The 19,876-nt window shown below is 38.8% G+C and overlaps 2 protein-coding genes and 1 long non-coding RNA gene across 5 annotated transcripts; 1 reads left to right on the top strand and 2 right to left on the bottom strand.

Annotated features, from left to right (window-relative positions):
* Positions 1-568: 568 nt before the first annotated feature.
* Positions 569-5,455, bottom strand: pgrmc1 (progesterone receptor membrane component 1). The gene is made up of 3 exons (XM_026182604.2): positions 5,070-5,455; positions 3,195-3,350; positions 569-2,489 (listed from the first exon to the last, which is right to left on the bottom strand). Exons 1-3 carry the CDS (start codon positions 5,362-5,364, stop codon positions 2,395-2,397), a joined length of 546 nt encoding a protein of 181 aa, XP_026038389.1. The 5' UTR covers positions 5,365-5,455; the 3' UTR covers positions 569-2,394.
* A 1,210-nt stretch (positions 5,456-6,665) lies between these two features.
* Positions 6,666-19,831, top strand: rab24 (RAB24, member RAS oncogene family). 3 transcript variants are annotated; one of them, XM_026181097.2, is made up of 9 exons: positions 6,666-7,080; positions 7,792-7,991; positions 9,504-9,572; positions 10,723-10,801; positions 13,878-13,945; positions 14,639-14,738; positions 15,566-15,616; positions 16,746-16,805; positions 17,956-19,831. In XM_026181097.2, the coding sequence occupies exons 2-9, from the start codon at positions 7,875-7,877 to the stop codon at positions 18,021-18,023; spliced, it is 612 nt and encodes a 203-aa protein (XP_026036882.1). In that variant the 5' UTR covers positions 6,666-7,080; positions 7,792-7,874; the 3' UTR covers positions 18,024-19,831. The 3 variants fall into 3 exon arrangements, with proteins under 3 accessions (XP_026036882.1, XP_026036881.1, XP_080163709.1); XM_026181096.2 differs by having other exon boundaries at positions 17,953-19,831; XM_080307583.1 differs by having other exon boundaries at positions 6,939-7,080; positions 7,864-7,991; positions 17,953-19,831.
* Positions 9,110-14,793, bottom strand: LOC145431576 (uncharacterized). Its single transcript, XR_013911926.1, has 3 exons — positions 14,654-14,793; positions 11,739-11,820; positions 9,110-9,343 (listed from the first exon to the last, which is right to left on the bottom strand). It is a non-coding gene; the product is annotated as an uncharacterized LOC145431576 (long non-coding RNA).
* Positions 19,832-19,876: the final 45 nt, after the last annotated feature.

The following is a 19,876-nucleotide window of genomic DNA, read 5'->3' as shown; positions in this document are numbered from 1 at the left end:
TGATTTGATTTGATTAGATGGATGTACAAAGGAGCTTAATGTGCAAAGCAACCTGATGTGCAAAATTGCAGTTGAGGTAGGTCAGCTGTTCAGGAGTCTGATAGCAGTGGGGAAAAAGGAGTTGTTGAGTCGGGATGTTCTAGATTTCACACTTCTGAACCTTCATCTCGAGGGCAGTCCATAGAAGTAGTGCTGCTGTTCTTCCTCATGTCCACTATTATCTCCTTTGTCTTATCAGTGTTGAAGGCAAGGTTGTTGTCCTCACACCATGACACGACTCGTTATAACCGCGGTATGCAGAAGAGCATCTCTGAGCACACAACACACTGAAACTTAAACCAGATGGGCTACATCAGGAAAAGACCACACTGGGTGCCACTCCTGTCAGAAGAGCTTGCGTGGATTCGGCAAATAGGAGACTGGAAAAACATCACATGGTCTAATGGGTCTTAATTTGTGCTGAGCCATTCAGATGGTAGGGTCGGAATTGGGCATAAACATAAAGGCATGTAAACATGTTCAATAAAAATCGAAATATAGATATAGAAAGACACAAGACAGTCAAGTCTTCATATTGTAGTTTTTTTTATTTAAATCAAAACATCATTTCAGGATTATAACAGTATGACTGTATGATGAATAATATATATACGCATACCAGGAATGTCAACATATTGGATGCTTTGTTTGTTTTAAATGGAAGTTACATAGAAGAAAACATTTTTCTACAGTCAGAAACAACTCCTGAGTTACAAATGAACTCACGTCTGAAGGCTTGAAAACGCTTCAAAGTTTAGCTGTTACGTCCATGACAGCTGATCTGAGGGTTGGTTTTGGTCTCTCTGTCATCATGGATTTAGTGTTAAAATCAAGGTAAACAGAATAAATGGGGGGAAATAATTTCCAAATGTTTGTTCGTTTAAAGGAGCACCACGGTGACCGCACTTACCATTACGCATTTTTTCTAATTCATTTACTGACAAGGTTTTTACATGTCTACTGCTTTTACAGGTCAAAAAGCAAATTGAGAATGAAAAGAGCAGCAAATCCTTTGTCTGGGATGTTGAATCCAGATGCTAAAATGCTTAACTGCTGTTCTGTGGTAAGATCGCAGGAGACAGCAGAGGGAGAGAGAAGATGGCCTTTCCATGCAGAGGAAACACATCAACCTGCACTGTCACAGTAGTATTATAAAGCTACTTTCAGCTGTTCCCTCCTGAAAGATACCCTTAAAGAACCCCAAAGGGATCTGTGTCTCTTCCTGGAGTCAAACCAGGGATCTTTCACTTGTTAATAGTGACTATGGAGACATTGATATAAGATCAATCAAATATGTTAAAGGTTCCCACCAAATCCCCTCAAAATCAGCTCATTTTTGGGACAGATTTAGTGTATTTAATTATGCCATGCAAAATTTGACCTTTATACTTGGAATATTTTTTTCCAGCTACAGGAACTGTTAGGAGTAAGCCGAAGGGTAGGGATAACAGACCTATGGTACATCATCATCCTCTTACAGTTTGAACATGCATGCAGGTACAAATCTTCAGAGATCATCAGTACAACAGGCCTGATGTGAAAGTTAGATGTAGTTTGTAAGGAAAATGTACTTACTCTTATAATTAAAGTGACAATGGACGAGTTTTAGATTTAACTTATCATGTTAGGAACTGCACAATGTAGCGGCTACAGAACAATGACACCAGCAGTGTTTAGACTACCTCCTTTAAGGCCTTGATTTAATGACGCAAGTCTGTGTCAAGGGCAGTGTATTATTATTTCCTGTGATTTATGTCATCTTACAGCAATGGATTTTCTTATCACACAGGCCCAAAGACTCAAATGTACAACTAACCCCTATGAGCCAAAGGTTCAGACTTTACACTGCTCAGTTTCAGACAGTTTTTTCTACTTTTGGGTCTCTGTGAGGTCACAGAGAGGGGATGTCAGCAATATGGTTATCTCAGGCACAGAACTCTGCCTGGTGTTTCTGATGGGCAGCCAATCATAACCAAAAATCGCTTCCTGAGACCCTAGAGCGAAACCTGGCAACCATCAAGATGAGCTGATCACCTTTTTCAGCACCACATAACTACCAGGAGCTCAACAAAACGCTGGGATTGGTTGGTGGATCAGTGTTTGAGAGATTACAGTAACAGCTCTAAACAATTAAAGAACTCTACATTAGAAAGCTGCATTTCTAACCGTTAATGCCTTCAGACGAGATTAATAAAGATAAATTGAATTCAGTCATTGTATACAAGCCGAGATTGGTCCAAAAGTAGTGGTAGATGGTCAGAAGGTGGAGGAGTTTTCCAGCGACCCTATTAGGGTTATCAAATTACCAATATACATTAAGGCATCTTGTTCCCCCTTGTGGTCACGGTTCATGTTTTAGTTCGCCTTCTTGTTTTTTCCTTCCTCGTCATCGGTGTACTCCGTCGGCTCCTCTCCTGGCTTCAGAAGCTTGCCGATGTAGTCGTACTTCACTGAAACGTAGAACAAAAATCTAATTTAAAAAAAGAAAAAGAAAAAAGACCCGAAGGGAAAACAGCCAAGGTCTGCACGTTGCGATCTGCAGCTGTCTCACTTTATTAATGTGACCTCACACCAAGGCCACCTGCGTGAGGTGGCCATGAAACTCATCCAGAGCCGCCTCAAGTTACTCTTTTTCTCATTTTCTTATGAAAATCAAACATTTTATCACTGCAATTTTGTTTAAGCTCATGCAAGCAGTGACATTCTCTGATCGCTCTCTCTCTGTGCTTCTGGGCTGTTTCAGGAAAAAGCCCTGAACACATAAATGGCAGAGATGGCCAAAATCTCTTCCTTTTTCACCTGCATGGTTCCAACAGGTTTTTGCAAATTTGCACTATGAGCATGATGGGAAACAATCTTAAAGCAATCCAGTTGTAATCTGATATCCTTTTAATCTGATAACAGGCTACTGACAGTGAGGAAAATAAATATTTGTGGCTAAAGGGTAAAGGGAGATAATGGATTAAGAGCTGGCAAATCAAACTGCCCGACATACTTGTTGACTGAAACCCTGGTTGATCTAAGTACAGGCTTTATTTTACTATAAATGCTTAGTAAATTATAAAATACACAAGAATTGTAAAACATTTTTAAATTTTTTTCTGTGGCATTTTTGGACCCTAATAACCTGACAGTGTGCTTTATCTTCCACTCACTGGTGAACTGAGACTCCCAATCAGAAAGGCTCTCCTTTTGCATGGAGTTCAGGTCCGACAGGTCATCGTGTTCATCTTTCAGGCCCTCCTTATCCAGGCAGAAGGTTGCCAGACCTCTGGATGCATCTCTGCCTGCAAACACTCCGTACGGTCCATCTGCAAGGTGAGGAAGACATACGATCAGATGATCGTGCATGGGAAAATATCTTGAATATTTGTCTTTAAACCACAGAGCGCGCTGAGGAAAAATCTGACGTTAAAGAAAGGTTATTTCAAATACAGATAATGATACATTTTCCCCAAAACCCCCCCAAAGATGTGGTTCATATCATTGAGGGTGTTTAAAACTCCTAACGAATGCTGTCTTATCCCAGAGTATACTGAACTAGGTGAGTGACCACCTGCCTCAGTTTGGATTTATTTAAAAGATATAACAAAAAGATCAGCATATAGAGTTAATCAGCCTTATTTGCCCCCCCCCAACAGCAAACAACAGCCAGTCCTAAGGTTTTCCTCGAGAGCTGCCAAAGCTTTTTCAACTTGAGGGCAAATTTTAATATAAGTGATCCAAACTCCTGAAATGAGACAAACCGTGGAATTTAGGCTACAGGGCAGGGTGTGGAATGCACTAAGAAAATCTGCGTGACAGATGACTATCATGTTGTCCAGAGGTTACACGCAACAGAGGTTACATTCTTAGATAAGACAAAACCCGAGAGTGCTCACTCTGTGCCCGTTTCCACAGAAGTGAAAAGTCACAGAGAAAATTGACTGTGTCCAGGAAATCATATCATCCACATCCAGATACTTCCCTAACTAATTTACTTACCTAATTTTTAAATTTTGTGTTTTCACGGCCTCAGACTTTTCTTTAGATTTTTGGCCATTTGCTAAACATATTTTTGGCTTTTATTAATTAAATGGAACTTAAAAAAAACTTGTTAAAGATGACAGTCCTGGTGGTTTTCACTCTTTCATTTCATCCTCTTAGAAAGTGGTTTTCAGAAATGGGAATGTGCAGCTTAAGTGATTTTGTTTGGTTTAAACGTATTGTTGTCCATTTTCTGTAAAGCTATCATCAGAAACAACTGCTATATCTGTGTCCAAAGCGTTGTGTATTGCATTGATGAGACATCAAGTGAAACTGAACCAGGGCTGGGTTGTACTTTTGTGTAATAACAGTTTGTACCATAAGATGGTGCAGTGAGTTTTAGATCAATTCTGCTTAGTCACTACAAAAAAAACATAGTCAAATTAATTCAAAGTAGTCCAAATGTAAAGCTATAAAAAAGAACAATCTAGATAACAGCTATTAAGACATTAACTACATGTTAACAGCACATTCAGACCAATCAGAGAGTCTATCTACTTTGTGTCAAGCTCTGAAGGCACCAATATTTTGACTCCTATATTATGTCCTCCATCCGCACAGTACATACTGTTGTGCTTTTACTATATTACCTGGATGCCCCGGGGCTCATATAAAACCCTGAATGGTCCCTACTGCAGTTTTAAACCCCTAATAGACTGGACTCTTCTATGGACAGAAGAAGCATCGGGTATGTTTTAAACATTGCAGGGATCAAGCCCTTTTTCTAAGAACCCAACGTCTTCATAGACGATCTCTGGCTCCAAGGCCACCGCAGCCCCTCTGTTATGAAACGGGATCTCAGTTAAACAACTAAAGGGGGTGTGGCGCCAGCTCCAAGACACAGAAGTCAACTAAAAGTTGTGCCAAGCAGCAACAGTTTTTTGTTTTTTTTTTGCATTTAGCGATAGTAACTAAACTAAAACCCACGCTAAACTAACTGCCGTTGGTTTTGTTCGTGGCACGAGGACACCACAGTTAGTAACCACTGCACGCGCGAACGTTACCTGGTCCGTAGAACTTCTTCCCTCTGGTCACGTCAAACACTTTTCCGTTGATGGCCATGAGGATCCGCGGGTTCTGCAGCCCATCGTAGGGCTTCAGCTCCGCAAGCGTAAAATCTCTCTTCTTCATTTTGGGCAGTGGTTTGTCCTCCTCGCTGAGCTCCGGTGGTTTGTCCCCGCGGAAGATTTTGTACAAAAGGAAAAAGCAGAGACTGAGCAGGGTCAGATTCAGCGGAGAAGTGAAGATCTCCTGAAAAATTCCACCAGAAGTTAACTCGCTACTCTCTGCTTCGGCCATGTTGTCGTCTCTTTCCCCTGAACAGTGTGTGCTGGGTGGGATTGGTGGAGCCTGACCTCACACTACTCAACGGCTTAGGGCCGAGCCAGCGCTTGTGATCCCTGGACCAATCACAGTTCTCTCTCACCCTTACAGTCCGCTGTTTGGACCAATCAACGTCTTCTAAGTGCCTCCATAGATATCGTACTTTGTCCATGTAACAATCATCTGTGGAGGCCAAAAAAAGTCTAAAAAGCGCCAAAAACAACAAGGAAGTTACGGTGCGACATGAAACCACCACTAAAAGAAGATATAAAAGACTACAAACAGTTATGTAATGTAACAAACAAATTAAACAAAACAACACATAAAATAAATACAGAGATGCAAATTTATACAAATGCTTCTTAATTCCTTTGTGTTCATTTTGGATGTTTTTGACTGCATCTTGTCTTTTTTGTGTATGTGGTCTTTGTTTTCTTCATTTGGTCCCCGAATTAAATTAATGTCCTTGGTCCTGTGGTGGATATCGTCAATAATTATATTGATAACTTTACACAAAAAACTAACAATAATTCTGTTTTAGAAATGATTAATATGATAAGTCTTTAATTAGTTCCAAAACAGAATAAATACATAATAAATAAGTAAATAAAGATATATTTCTAAAAAAAAGAAAAAAAAGAGTAAATGTAAACAAAAACAGGCTTAAAATGTTTAGAAGGTCCCAGCACAACTACATAATGGCTACATATTCCTATTAAAAGAGATAAAAATGACCACCACAACAAAGTTATGTTATTATAAGTCAAACACAAACAAATGAAACAAAGCAACACACATAAAACAAACACAGAGACGCAAAATGACAGAAAAGCGCTTCTTTGGACTCGGTGTGAAAGTGTTTTTGGTTGTTTTATGTCTTTTTGTGACTCTCTGTTACTTTTGAATAAAAATGTTTTTATAAAATAAAGTTTAAAAAAGTGGATCATTTTCTTGTGCCTGGTGGTCTCATTCAATAATTAATGCTTGAGATAAATATATCCATGAATTAATTGTATAATATGCTAAATCAATACATATTATTATTATGTGTGCAACTTGTAATCTTGTATTCTTCTAGATTTAAGTCTCTTTTTTTTAACTTCTGGGTGATTTTCTGATGAGATTAAGGTGCACACAGGCAGACTGAATTAAATAATAACAGTAAAAAGCTGTGGTTGTGGTAGGGTCATTTGTGGCTTTCAACATCCGTCGATTGTGTCATAGAACTCGGTCCACTTCCTCTTGGAAACCGCCTCTCTCCGGTATTTGGTTCCCACCCACCCAAACAAAGCTCAGCTGGCGATTTTTTTCCTCACAGAGACGATACTTAGCTTCGTGTCTGCCCCAGCGGCAGTAACCTGAACCTGTTTTCAGAGGACTGGATTCCTGATAACCAGAAACCATGACCAGTTGGCTCCCGTGTGTCCCGGTAACACGCTCAGCTGACTGAAGGCTTGTTTATAATTTCACTCATTGCGCAACAATAATAACGTTAACCGAGCTAACCGCCAGCGCTACCAGTACTAACACCACCCGGCTCTGCGAGGCTGGGAGCAGAGATGAAGAGCGAGCCGACGGCTGCTGTGTCCACTTTAAAGCGGATTTGATAGACGGGGCTCAGCCTTGGTTTTGGTTCCTGCTGGGAGGAGATCTGATGCTACGAGAGATTTGTTGAGTCAAGCTAGCTACCCGGTGAGTTTTGATGTTTTTATATGTAGCCTAGCCCAACTCGGGAGCCCTGAAACCCTGTAAAGATAATGCTCGGCCGTGTTTGAGCAAGTAAGCTAGCTGGATCATTTCTAGCTTCATGCAAGGTAGTAAAACCACACCTTTGCTTTTTTTTTTTATTAAGAGAAAATAAAAGAAAGAGACTTTAGTAAAACTCTAATTAAAGCTAACTCTATATCTCAGGAATAGAAACACACCTAGTAAGACTTTCCTTTTAAATTCAGGTTATCTTAAAATAATATAGTAAAGTACATAGTGTATAAATATTTAATCTACGTTATGATAATTAGTGGTTATTTTCAATGACAAGTGCAGCAGTTATGCAGTAGTAGCTATAAATTTAAAGGAAATAATTCGTGTTTTATGTTGTTAGTCAGATTAAACTAGAAATTAAGGCTACAATTGTACCTTTTTCTTTACCACTTTTATGTAGGTTTTTGAGGGTTGGGTCTTACTGCTGCAGTTTTGTTTCACTTTCATCTTTGAAAAAATAAGAAAAGAAATGCATCCAGAGATTCAAATCGTAAAAAAATGATTGTGAGATTCCCTGTGAAGTAACTATGGTGTTAACAGACTCTTACAGAACGGGTGAGGATTTAAGTTGGTAATTTCTCATTGTTTCCAGTGCATGATTTATAAAGTTCAGTCTCTAACTCGTGTATTTTCTCTTTTCAGCTGCCTTATAAATCAACTCCCCTCTGCTCTCCCTTGTTTGCTGTGCCGTGGTCTCTTCTCTGGCTTTTCCAGACGCCGTCGTTATGACCGCAATGCGTGTGGACGTCAAAGTGGTGATGCTAGGAAAAGAGAGCGTGGGGAAGACTAGTCTGGTGGAGAGATATGTTCACCATCGCTTCTTGGTGGGCCCGTACCAGAATGTGAGTGTCAGCTGCTCCACTTCAATTTTCCATGTTGGTCTGCTGCCTCCATGAAGGGCTTCAGTTTTAACTTTAGCCCAAGGGAGGCTGTGGTAACAGAAGATCAAGTCTGTGATTGTTTCAATGCGTCAAAGCTCTGACAGGAAGTAGGGTTGCAGTAATGTTTTAGTACATTTCTGCAAGCTAATGCTGCATTTTCCATAAATAATAACAGTATAGTAAACATTCTATATATACCACCTTTGCAAAGGGCTTTGACAAACAGACAAACACAGACCAATCAATGGCAGATCTAAACATTAAAGTTGGACAAAAAATGTAAACTTATACATGTATAAGAAAAGAATAAAGGGAGCCTAGAAGGCAAAAGTATAAGGTAAGACATCAAGTAAAAGAGAGTTCTAAGAGGTGGTTACCCACTCTGCAAGCCTAATCTCCTCAGGTAGGTAATTCCAAAGTAGGCACCTTCAGATGTAGGTCTGGAACAACCAGGAGGCCCCACCTAAGGATTTAAGGCTCACTCATTTCTGCAGCTGTAGGCCTATGAGGCAGACATCCTCAATTCTATCTTGTAAAGGAAGCTGCTCTGTTGATGACTTTCTCCATGTGAGAGTGTGAAAGTATTGGTTTTATCCTCACAGTGTTGACCTCCCTCGTTCTCACTTAACAGTTTATTTATTCTCGACAGGCTTTTAACAAAGTGAGCCATCTTCACCTATGAGCCTTATTTTAAAGTGATTCCAATTAAATATGACTGCATCATAAATTGTTTTCTTAGACCCAACAGGATTAATGGCACTTGTTTTATATCTTGGACCACTTCTAATTGCACCATGTGACAATACTGTGAGGTGCAGAAAGTTTGATGATCCAATTAATCATCTCAAATAATCAAGTATTTTTCCCACCATGGTTCGTTTATTCCAGCTAGGTGTCACACCCGTTTTATACAAGTCATTAGCCTCTTTAAAGCCGCAGGAGTTAACCCAAAATGCTTTCTGGTTTAGGCAAACCTGTTAGCCTTCCAAGTCTCCAAAAACACAAACACTAAAATAGAAGACGTAAGTAAACACACATCATGTTTAAAATCTACAAATGGAAACAAAAAACAATTAACGTCAAAATGATAAAAATAGCTTTTAATGGTATTCAAAGTGCATATTTAGGATTTTCTGGAAAATCTAGATATTGCTTACATTTCCTACAACACTCATGTAGAAAACACCTGTGGATCTTTACTTAAAGCTCCTCCATCAAGCCATCTCTCTTCCTTTCCTCTGTCCTCCAGATGGATTTTAGGAGACACGAAGTCTTTCAGTATGACGCAATGAGATTGATTTCTGTGTCAAAACCTGCGTACATTTCGAGGAGGCACAAATTAGAGAAATGAGAAAAGCTTTAAGAAAAAACGAAATCCACATATCATCTGACAAATATCAATCTAACATGGCTGAAAGCAGTCATATCATATGTTTGCAGTGTCTAACCCCACTGCTTCTCTCTTTCTGACAGACCATCGGTGCTGCTTTTGTTGCCAAGCCAATCCAGGTGGGAGAGAAAGTGATTACTCTTGGAATATGGGTGAGTTAGAGGCTGCCTAAAATGCACGTGCTTTGTGATAGTCAGTCGTTTCACATTTGATCCCTTTCTTGCAGTTCAATGAGCTGATGGAAGATTCATAAACCCAAAAAGGAATTTTGTATATTTCCCTTTTTTTTTCTTTCCTTTTTTCAAAATTTCCTCTGTTTGAAGACCGGAAAATAGCCATGAGTAAGAGCAAAGCCAGTCCGATGTCATTTGTCCTGCTGAAGTTGCTACTTTATGCTGTTAAAAGGTTCATACTAACAGTAACTCTGTCTATTTTTTCCAAACCCAACTACCCACTGCACTCATGGTGTCACAGCTTCAAAGTTATTGGAACCAAGAGAACTAATATTGCTAAGCTTTGCTATGTCACAACCAAAACTTCCTCAACACAATAAAACTTTATGTACCATATGTATTCCAATAAACGGTCCAGAATTTTCCTTTTTGTGCACCATCAGCCAAGCTGACTGGTCTCCACCCCATGTTGTGCTTTTGTCCCTACAGGCCTTTGTGTTGTTTGTGTTGATCACATTTCCAAAGACCTAGCTTTTAACTGACTACCTGGTTTCTGTTTTAGGAAATAACCAAAACAACAGCCTCTTTATATCTTTAATACCGGTATAATCATACTTAAATTACTACCTAACTGAAGGTTGATGATTCTGAATTTTCCTTTCAGAATAGATTAATGTCATCAGCATGTACCCAGTATTAATGTATCTTAACTTTTAATTTAAATTAGTCGATGTTAGTGCCAGTTAGAAGAACTCTCTGCATAGCTGTCCTGACTCAACCTGCTAAAGGATTAAAAGTCCGAAGCTAAACAAATGGTTTCCCTGTGTGAATGTGGAAACTATGTAAAAATGATGGTGTGTGTGTGGGTGGATGCAAATAGTTATTAATGAAAGTAGTTTTTATCATATCTCATATAAATGGTAATAAGAATAGAGGTAAAAAAAAATACATAATATTAATTTGACCTGTAAAATTTTGGAACCACAGCCTGTTGCGGCATAAAGATAAAGCATTTGAGCTGTTTATGATAGCTTTAAACAAAAAGTTAAGGCTTCTCTCCTGATCATTTCATCACTGTTTAGGTTCCAGTTCCAGTTAGTTCATCTCTTCTCTTGTGTTTCCCACTCAGGACACAGCTGGATCAGAGCGTTACGAAGCCATGAGCAGAATCTACTACAGAGGAGCTCGAGCCGCCATCGTCTGCTATGGTAAATCTATACTTTTACAGTGAAGAGGAGATATTCCTACGTTAATAACTTCACTGGATACTCACCCTGACCTCCTGTCAAAATCAGCTGATATTTGTTGTGTGTGTTGAAAGTTGGTGCTTCTTAATTATCCTTGTTTTTCCACTGTTTTTGGTGCCTTGTAACTTAAACTTAGCCTAAATACATGAGTTAGCACAATAATTTGTTTAGGGCTGAAAAACACATTTAAGAGCAATTTTACAACCACTTCAGTGTTGCAACAAAATCGCGTTTGTTAAGCAGCTTTGAGTATCAGTATCAAGAATGTCAGGTTGGCCGGTGTGCAAATTAGCACAGTGTTGCTGATAATTATGACGCGCATATCTGGTTTATAAAGATGATGGTGTTCACTCACTTTCAGTCACAGCCAGGTTGAATTTCATGATACGTTCTTTTAATAGGTGAGTCGTGACTGTTAATGTGTTACAAGGGGACCACAAGAACTGTGACAAGTCAGCTTGGCCTGCGTTTCTTTTCTTAGTTTCAGATTTTGTTTTCCCACCCTCATTTGGGCGACTGTAGCTCAGGGGGGTTGGGAAGCGCATCTGTAACTGGAAGGTCGCCGGTTCGATCCCCGGGCTCTCTGTCCTGGTCGTTGTGTCCTTCGGCAAGACACTTTACCCTACTGCCTACTGGTGTTGGCCAGAGGGGTCGATGGCGCGATATGGCAGCCTCGCTTCTTTCAGTCTGCCCCAGGGCAGCTGTGGCTACAACCATAGCTGCCTCCACCAGTGTGTGAATGTGAGAGTGAATGAATAGTGGCATTGTAAAGCGCTTTGGGTGCCTTGAAAAGCGCTATATAAATCCAATCCATTATTATTATTATTATTATTATTATTATTATTATAAATTCTGAAGTTATGAGGGTCAAAACGAAAGTGTGGGTCGGCTTCAGTACCAGTTCTGCTCGGTGCTACCACAGCTCACTCGAGGCAGCAGTTTCCATTTCATAAATGAGACGTCCTGCCCATCACTGCACTCTGTAAAACAGTCAGGAGAATCCTTCAAAGGCAGGTACACTGACTCGACCTGGTGATGATTTCAGCAGGTGACGTGTAAATCAAACTGGTGTTGTGATGTCCGGTTTGAGCTGTTGTGTAGAAAAATGTTTCAGCATGTTGTGGGCATTTTAATCCGACTTTAAATAATCATGTTACAGATTACAAGATTACAGCTACCAATGCTTTGGGCTGTTTCAACTGTGCACATATGACAGTGCTGTGGAAAATTTGAAACCGGTTCTCAAGCAGCACCGGTTTTCAATTCCAGTCTGTAATCTCTGTATATCTTCCTATTCAGTATCATTTATTGTGACAGAAAGGTCCCATTTCCATCTATCTAAGGTCTTGGAAAAACCACAGGTGGCAACAACGGCTATCATTTTAGGCATTTGAAACCACAGCTTTCTGATAGAAGATATGTACGGTTGTGCTTTGCAATCTATAATATCAAATTTGTCAATGGCAAAAGAAATTGAGTTTAGGGATACAATATTTCTCAATCCTTTTAAACGGCAGTAATGCATTATCAGTTTTTTTTTTCTTTCAGTGTATTACCCCATTTCCTAGAATCGGCATCAAAGAATCCTGGCTTAAGTGTTAAGAAGCAAACTAGTTGGTGTGGTGTTGGCCTCTAACCAAAGAGCCACTGTCCAGTCCTGAACTGCTTTCAGATCTGTGTCTTTTTTCCACATTGGGGAACTTTGTAAAAATAGTCGGTGGATAGTCATTTCCCAGCAGATTAGTCACACTGCTGTGATGTTTAGTTTAACATCTTTCTTCTTTAACTTCCTCCTTCTTAAGTTGGATTGTATTTCACCTTATAGCCTAATCTTTCAGCATATTTAATCAATTATATTATCAAACAAATAATGGACAGATTGGCTGTTAGTTTTAATGTGTGACGAATATGGGGTGCCTGCTCTGTATGGATTGGTGAGTGTGTGTGTGTGTGTGTGTTAGGGCTGCCACAAACGATTATTTTGATAGTCGACTAGTCACCGATTATTTTTGCGATTAGTCGACTAATCAGATCATCATCCATTAGACGTAAAACTACAGCTTATTGCACCAGCAGCATCTGCTCTTATATAACTATCATTAGCTTACAGCTTTAAGTGTTTAAGGTCTGTGCTAACTAAAAATAAAGACAAGATGATAGTTTATTAAATTTTAATGAAGTTTTCAGATTGTTTCAGTGGAGTTTAATAAACTCCTTGCTATCTAAAATATAACAGGACACTGGAGTATATTCTGGAGCATCTCACACTTCTGATAATCAGCTGTCTGCTTGACGTTTATTCAGCTGTGTAAAAACTATAACTTTAATCTCAGACAAACTGATTTACTCAGGAACAAATAAAATACTAAAAAAAAAAGCCAAACAATAACATTTTAAGTTATCTAAGTGACTCATATATATTCAACCTGAGTAGCGAAAGACAGCGGTGGGTTTGAAAACGATTTGCGGGGAGTCCGGTGTTCTCACGGCTCTAGTGAGCCTCGCCCCCGGCTCGCTAACGAGCTAGTGGGTAACAGACGTCTCTGAAAACGTCGGAGCGCTTTTGAAAATATGTGGTGTCTTGATAAACTGAGCAGATATTTGAGGTTTACACAGCTACATTCTCGCCTGAAAATATGTTAAACGTTTAGTTTGTGACCCAGAAAGAATAATAAGAGTAACATTAAAACTAACTAGCTGCCGCCATTGTTGGAAACTGCGCTGGGCCGCGCTATGAATTCTGGGACACAGCTGCTTCTTCTTCTTCGGGGTTTAACGGTAGCTGACATCCTTGTACATGCAATGCTGCCATCTTCTGTTTCAGTCCGTTATTACACTCTTAAATTCTGCCACTTATTCCTGCGTCTTTTGTGATCTTACAAAGCTTCAAACGACGCGTCGACTATTAAATCAGTCGTCGACGATTTTGATAGTCGACGTAATCGTGACTAGTCGACTAATCGTGGCAGCCCTAGTGTGTGTGTCTAGACAAGGATGTTGAATACTGAAAAGTCTGCTGTATATTTTTGGCTTTCAGATCTGACTGACAGCAGCAGCTTCCAGCGAGCTCGCTTCTGGGTCAAAGAGCTGCAAAACTACGAGGAGGTAAGATGGTTTCTTTCATTGAAATGATTGCACGTCATTTGATATGTGATTTTTTTTTTTTTTTTTTTTTTTCTTCACACGCCCAACAGTCATCTTAATATGGAAGCTCAAAAGGGTTTTGGGGGCATTCAGTTTTACACCATAAGTAAAGTTAGCAAATTGCGTTTATACAATAGCCGATTTATACAATAAAATTATATTATGATGGTGTAACTCTGCTAGTTGGCTGTGTTGGTTGCTAAATTGGGGTTTCAGTGTAATTGCCTCTGAGGTAATCCGGCCTCCATTTTGTAAAGCAGTCAGTTTATATGCATCTGTTAGGATAATGAAGCACTGAAAAAACACTGTCTCATTCTGAACTCTATTTCAGTCCTTTACACAGCTGAAAGTACCATATATTTAAACCAGGCAATATCTAATCAAATAAGACTCAGCTTGATGGATGTGATCAGATGGTTCAGTTTGTAGTAAAAAAAATATAAGAGTTCAGTCCACAACCTTATGGAAGATTGTTTTTATTTTATTTGATTGTTTTATTGATCCAGATAAATGTATGTGTTATTACTATCTGTGGCCGCACAGTCTGCTGTCAGCGAGGTTTACTTGAAGCTGAAGTCCCACATTGGATTTCTGAAATTTCCATCATGTCAGTAATGGACATTGTGTTTTATTCTGGTGTGTTGTGCACTGCAGCACTGTAAGATCTACCTGTGTGGCACCAAGAGCGACCTGATCCAGGAAGACCGGAGTCTTCGCAAAATCGACTACCACGACGCTCAGGACTTTGCTGAAGGTGAGCCCAGTGGAGTGTAGACATGCAGAAAGATTACGCTGTAACATGTTTTCTTTCTGAGACGGTGGCCTGGTCAGAAGTGAATTAACATCAGTATGCTTAACAGTATGCATTACTTATGAAAACAGTTGAGCAATAGTCTTGTGGTTTCTTTCAGGTTACTGATTTCTGATTTTCGAAATTTTCAAATTCCTAAAGTTGAGGCATTCATAATTTTCTAAAATGTAAACATAAATACATAAAACATGGAAGAATAAAAAAACCTAGTTTGGTTGTTTATTGATATAAAGCTAGTCAACTTTGTCTTTTATATGTGAACAAATTTACAGACGATCACAGACAGTTTCAGTTGTATCCACAGTGTCACTTAAAAATACCCTGAGTGTTTAGTACATGAGTCATTTTCCTTACTTTATATACTGTAAATATGTGTTTGAACTCTATAAATGCTCTTCAGCTGTGGAAAAATGATTTATAGTTGATTCCTTGAATGTTTCTGATATTTTCTTGTCTTTTTCTTGAAAATTGTATCCGAGACAGCTTTAAGAGACCAGTCAGATGTGTTGACAAAGTTGATCATTTAACCTTAGAAACAGGATTTTCCACGTGCGCTGTCATGTTTGAAACTGGGGGAAAGACTGTATACTGAAGAGCTTGTGAACACTCTGGATGTTGTTAAAAGGATGTTAAGAAATCTCTAACTTCTGTCTGCTTTCTCTGTGTGATCAGCCCGAGTTGCAACACAAACACAATTTCTCTTCACTTACATAAGTTTGTCCTTCAGACTGACTGATGTTTAACCTGAATGTTCTGGTTAATATTCACAGAGATTGGTGCACAGCACTTTGAGACCTCCAGTAAAACGGGGAATAATGTAGGTGAGTTCGACCTCGAGTCACCGGAAGACTTCATGTAACACAGGTTGTTGGCTCTGACCGCAGCCTCATTCATTCATTCGTGGTTTTGATGAGTGAGGAAGTGAGCTGTAGCATTAAAAATATGGGTATGTTTTCGTTAACATGCAGGATGATCAGAGGATGGTCAGAACACAGCATGGCAGATACAAGTTGGCTCCTCATAAAAGATGCTTGAAGCTGCTGCAGATACCCACTCAGTTTTGGATTAAATGTATTCTTAGCAGTGTTGTATGTGCAAATGAAAGCCTTTCAGTTTTTGATTGGAAACATTTCAAGAGTATCAAAACTGTTGCTCTTTGGCAGCTTTTCTGTCTGTAAAAATGCAACACAGGGGTCAAACTTAGACACATTTCTTCACAAAAACAGGAGGCAGAAGGAAGGTTACACAGGGTGACCGCTTAAGATCTGAGTAGTGCATCATGAGGTTTTCGAATTGGTGTGTGTAGCCAGAATCAAACAGGGACAAACTGACATGACAAAATCCACCAAAATGGCATAAAAAGTAGGTTACTGATTCACCCAAGTCCACCTTTTATTTTTGTTTACCCAAGAGAATCTCTGCATATTTTCACACCCTTCTTCAAACAAAACAGCTGACATGAACTGGACAAATGTTATTTTTAAGTTACTTATTAGCACATAGTTTTAATATGTACTGATAAATTTTGTGCACTTAAGAGTGTTTCTCTTTTTTTATGCGAGTGTGATCAAAGAGTGTTACCATAATTTTCCGCTAATCACAGCCAGACATATTTAATTTACTTCCTGACAAGAGAAAATATTTAATCTAAGAAGCTTAATGAATGGATTAATTAATTGGTAGATTATTGCCAGTATTCTAGTGTGAGGCCATGGCTGAATCTGATGATTAAAGTCTAATTAGAACAAGAGCGTTGTCTCCTTTGTGGCTTTTAGCATTCTCTCGCTGGATGCAGGTTTTGGAGCATCCCTTATCAGCCTGCTTACACTAAAAGAAGCTATTGCGTGCTGTACACCAGGTTTTAGGAATGTGAGTTGGCTTGTTTTTGTTGGCCATGACAGATACGAACTGATGGAAACTGACAGGCCTCATTCTTCCTCTGCTTTCCAGATGAGTTATTCCAGAAAGTTGCAGAGGATTACAACAGCACTGCTTTCCAGTATATGACAGGTAAGCGTGTCGTTCATGTACACAGATTGTTTTTGTTATCTTTATATCAATTCATGTGGCAAGGGTAATGGAAATTTGTTTGAAGTTATGTTATCCGTAGCAGAATTTACTGCAGAACTTTCAGGAAAATCTAATTTTTTAAAGTTAAAGGTTTAGCATCTGTGCAGAAAATATTAAAAATGTTACACATCCACAAACGTGTTTGAATTAAAGAAAAGCATGGAAGTAACAAAGGATTACAAATAAAAGCCCTTGACTTTTATTTAGTGACTTTATATTTAATTTACTTTATTGCAATTTGTTGTTACTCCATCAAAATCAATAGTTCATCTATATTATGATGTTAAACTAGCATACAGTTATATGGAATACAAGTCAACATACTTTATATCTAAAGATTTTTTTCTAGTAGTATTAAAACAAATACTTTTTAAAATAAAAAAAATAAGAAACCAAGTTATAACATTTCACAAACAAAATTCATGGATTTAAAAAAAACAAAACTTTTTTGCACAGAAATTAATAAAAATCCTTTCAGAATAAATAAACAATGCTGAGACCAATTGTTCTTTTTTTTTTTTTCTTTTTTTTTTGGGTCCAAGAATTTCTGTTTGGTAAATGTATAGCTGAGATTTAGACACTACAGTATTAGTGCTCAGATGGGATGATGCATGAGGGATCACATTTTTGGCTTTTAAATAGTATTAATCCAAAATAAAAAAGCAGAAATTAACTGTGACACAAGTGATATGAAGTAGCCATTCATACTTAGAAAATATCAGTGGTCCCAGAAATGATCCCTGAGGAACACCATCATAAAATGGAGTAAGTTACAAATTACTGACCTATAATATAGTAGACGCGGGACCTTATAGAAAAGTTTAGACTTTGGAGAAATATATCTATTATCTTTGTTGCTAAAATTTTGGGGAAAAAAGACCAGTACCAGTCTTTTAGATGTGAATATAAAGTTAGAGCTTTCAGCTAATTAACTTAAATGGGAAATGGGTGAAACAGGTTTCCTTAGGTTTGGCAGGACTTTCTCTAATCTATACAAACTATCAAAATGTAAAAGCAATATGCAATGTGTTTATCTCCTGGAAATGATCTCAAACTAATTTAAAGTCCTATCACTTTTGTTTCATAGCAGAGGAAACGGGCGTCGACTTAGGCCAGAAGAAGGACTCTTATTTCTACTCCTGTTGTCACAACAACTGATGCTGAGGAGCAGGACAGGAAGTGTTTGCATTCCCTCAGCTGGAGTCAAACCTGGAAATGCTGGAAAGCTGTAACTCATCTATGAATGTGGTACCAAATCACAAAAAGGAAAATCAAACAAAACTCTTTATACTTTGTTGGATATGTTTCTTTTTTTCTTTTGTGCCATAATGAACTGAGAGCTGCAAGACTTTGGGGAAGAGGATCCTCAACTGCTGGGTGGTGAGGGACTTAAAGACCACCACGCCCACTTTTTTTCACCAAGTTATTCATATTTATCACCATATCAACTTGTGACTTTCCTGCAGCCCACAGGGCGATAAGCCTCCCCAAGTTCACAGTGTTAAACAATCAGAAGCAACACTGTGGTTGGACAACAGCCTGCAGTGGTAAGGGTGTGGGATCCTCACTGAAGCCAGACTGAAAGAGAACTCGATTGATGCTGTGTGTTTTAGCGGTTGCTGTGTTTTGGGAGGGGGAGTTGTTTGTTTGCAAATGCTGATTTTGTTTACCTCCAACTGTATTTAACATTGTTGTGGAAACACATCTGTCAGTCCTGCTCATGTTCAGTCAAGGCTACACAGATGGAGAAGCCAGCTAGGATGAAGTGTGTCAGAAAACTACTTGTGTTCCTGCTCTTAATTAAAGCCGGGGTAGGCAACATGACCCATAATAACCTTTCAAGAGGGCGCTAGACTCATGCAACTCCTCTACGCTCTGATTTTAGGCTTTAAAAGAAATCAATCAGTTAAGTTAAAAAAAAAAAGAAAAAGCCTGAGTAAGAATTCATATGTGGTAGCTTATTGGGTTTTGCAGAAGAATTTTTACCCAGAAGAGTAGGGTTTGAATCCTGTGTGGAGACCAAACTAAGCTCATGCTTCAGGATGAAGGTTGTAGATTCTGGCACAATCTTGGTTTGTCTTTTCTAGTTTTCTACCCGCTGCATTTTTAAGTGAAATACTTGAAAAACTGGCAAAACACACGACATTTTTCTTTATAGAGGCCTTTACAGTAACAGTACATCTTTTGCTATGTGTCAGCCACGAAAGCGCCGTACGCTGCCACTACTCAGACTTGTTGTGCATTTGTCCTAGTTGCCACTCAAGGTAGTGCACCAACACCCACAAAACCCCCCAAAAACTGTGGCCCAAAAAGCATAATTCCCAAAGACAAAATAATTTAAATAATAATGCCTGAATTGGGTATAAATTCCCCCCCCCAAAAAAAATCCAGTATGAAGTCCAATTGCTGTGTCCAACACAGCAAGAACACTAAATGCTGCTAAAACAGATCTGTTTTGCATCATAAGCTACAATTTCTGTAAAAATGTCCGAAAAATAAGCTGGTTTTAAGGAGGTGACTAACAACACGCCCACATATCTGTAATTAAATTGCATGGCCTGAGCTGCCTAAAAGAACATTTTTAGGGAATGTTACTTTTCTACAAATAATCTACTGTTTTTCTAAGTTTGAATGCATCTCTCAAAGAAAGAAATATATCTGACAGATTTCTAGCAGGAAAATCTTGGAATGTTCAAATGATTTCAGGAAGAAGCTCTTCTGCAGAAGGACGATCAGCGAAAAGCCTCGTGGGCTAACATTGTAATGTCCCACAAACATTTAAAGCTATATTTAAGATTCGAGTCACTAATTTATTGCCTTTTAAGTTGTACTGCGCAATGGACTTGTAGGTTGCTGCTTTGATGTGTTGATGTTCAATATTGATGCAAATATTTTTTAAAAAACAACTGATGTCCACATCTGTTCTGAAAAATAAAAGGCTCATTCCAAGAATGTTTCAGAACGCAGATAGATTGTAAGTTTGAATTGATCCACAGTATTTTGCTTGTGTG

The sequence above is a fragment of the Astatotilapia calliptera genome, chromosome 10 (genome assembly GCF_964374335.1).
Source record: "Astatotilapia calliptera chromosome 10, fAstCal68.1, whole genome shotgun sequence".
NCBI lineage: Eukaryota > Metazoa > Chordata > Actinopteri > Cichliformes > Cichlidae > Astatotilapia > Astatotilapia calliptera.
The sequence above is the reverse complement of the archived record's forward strand: the minus strand, read 5'-3'. Positions and strand labels throughout refer to the sequence as shown.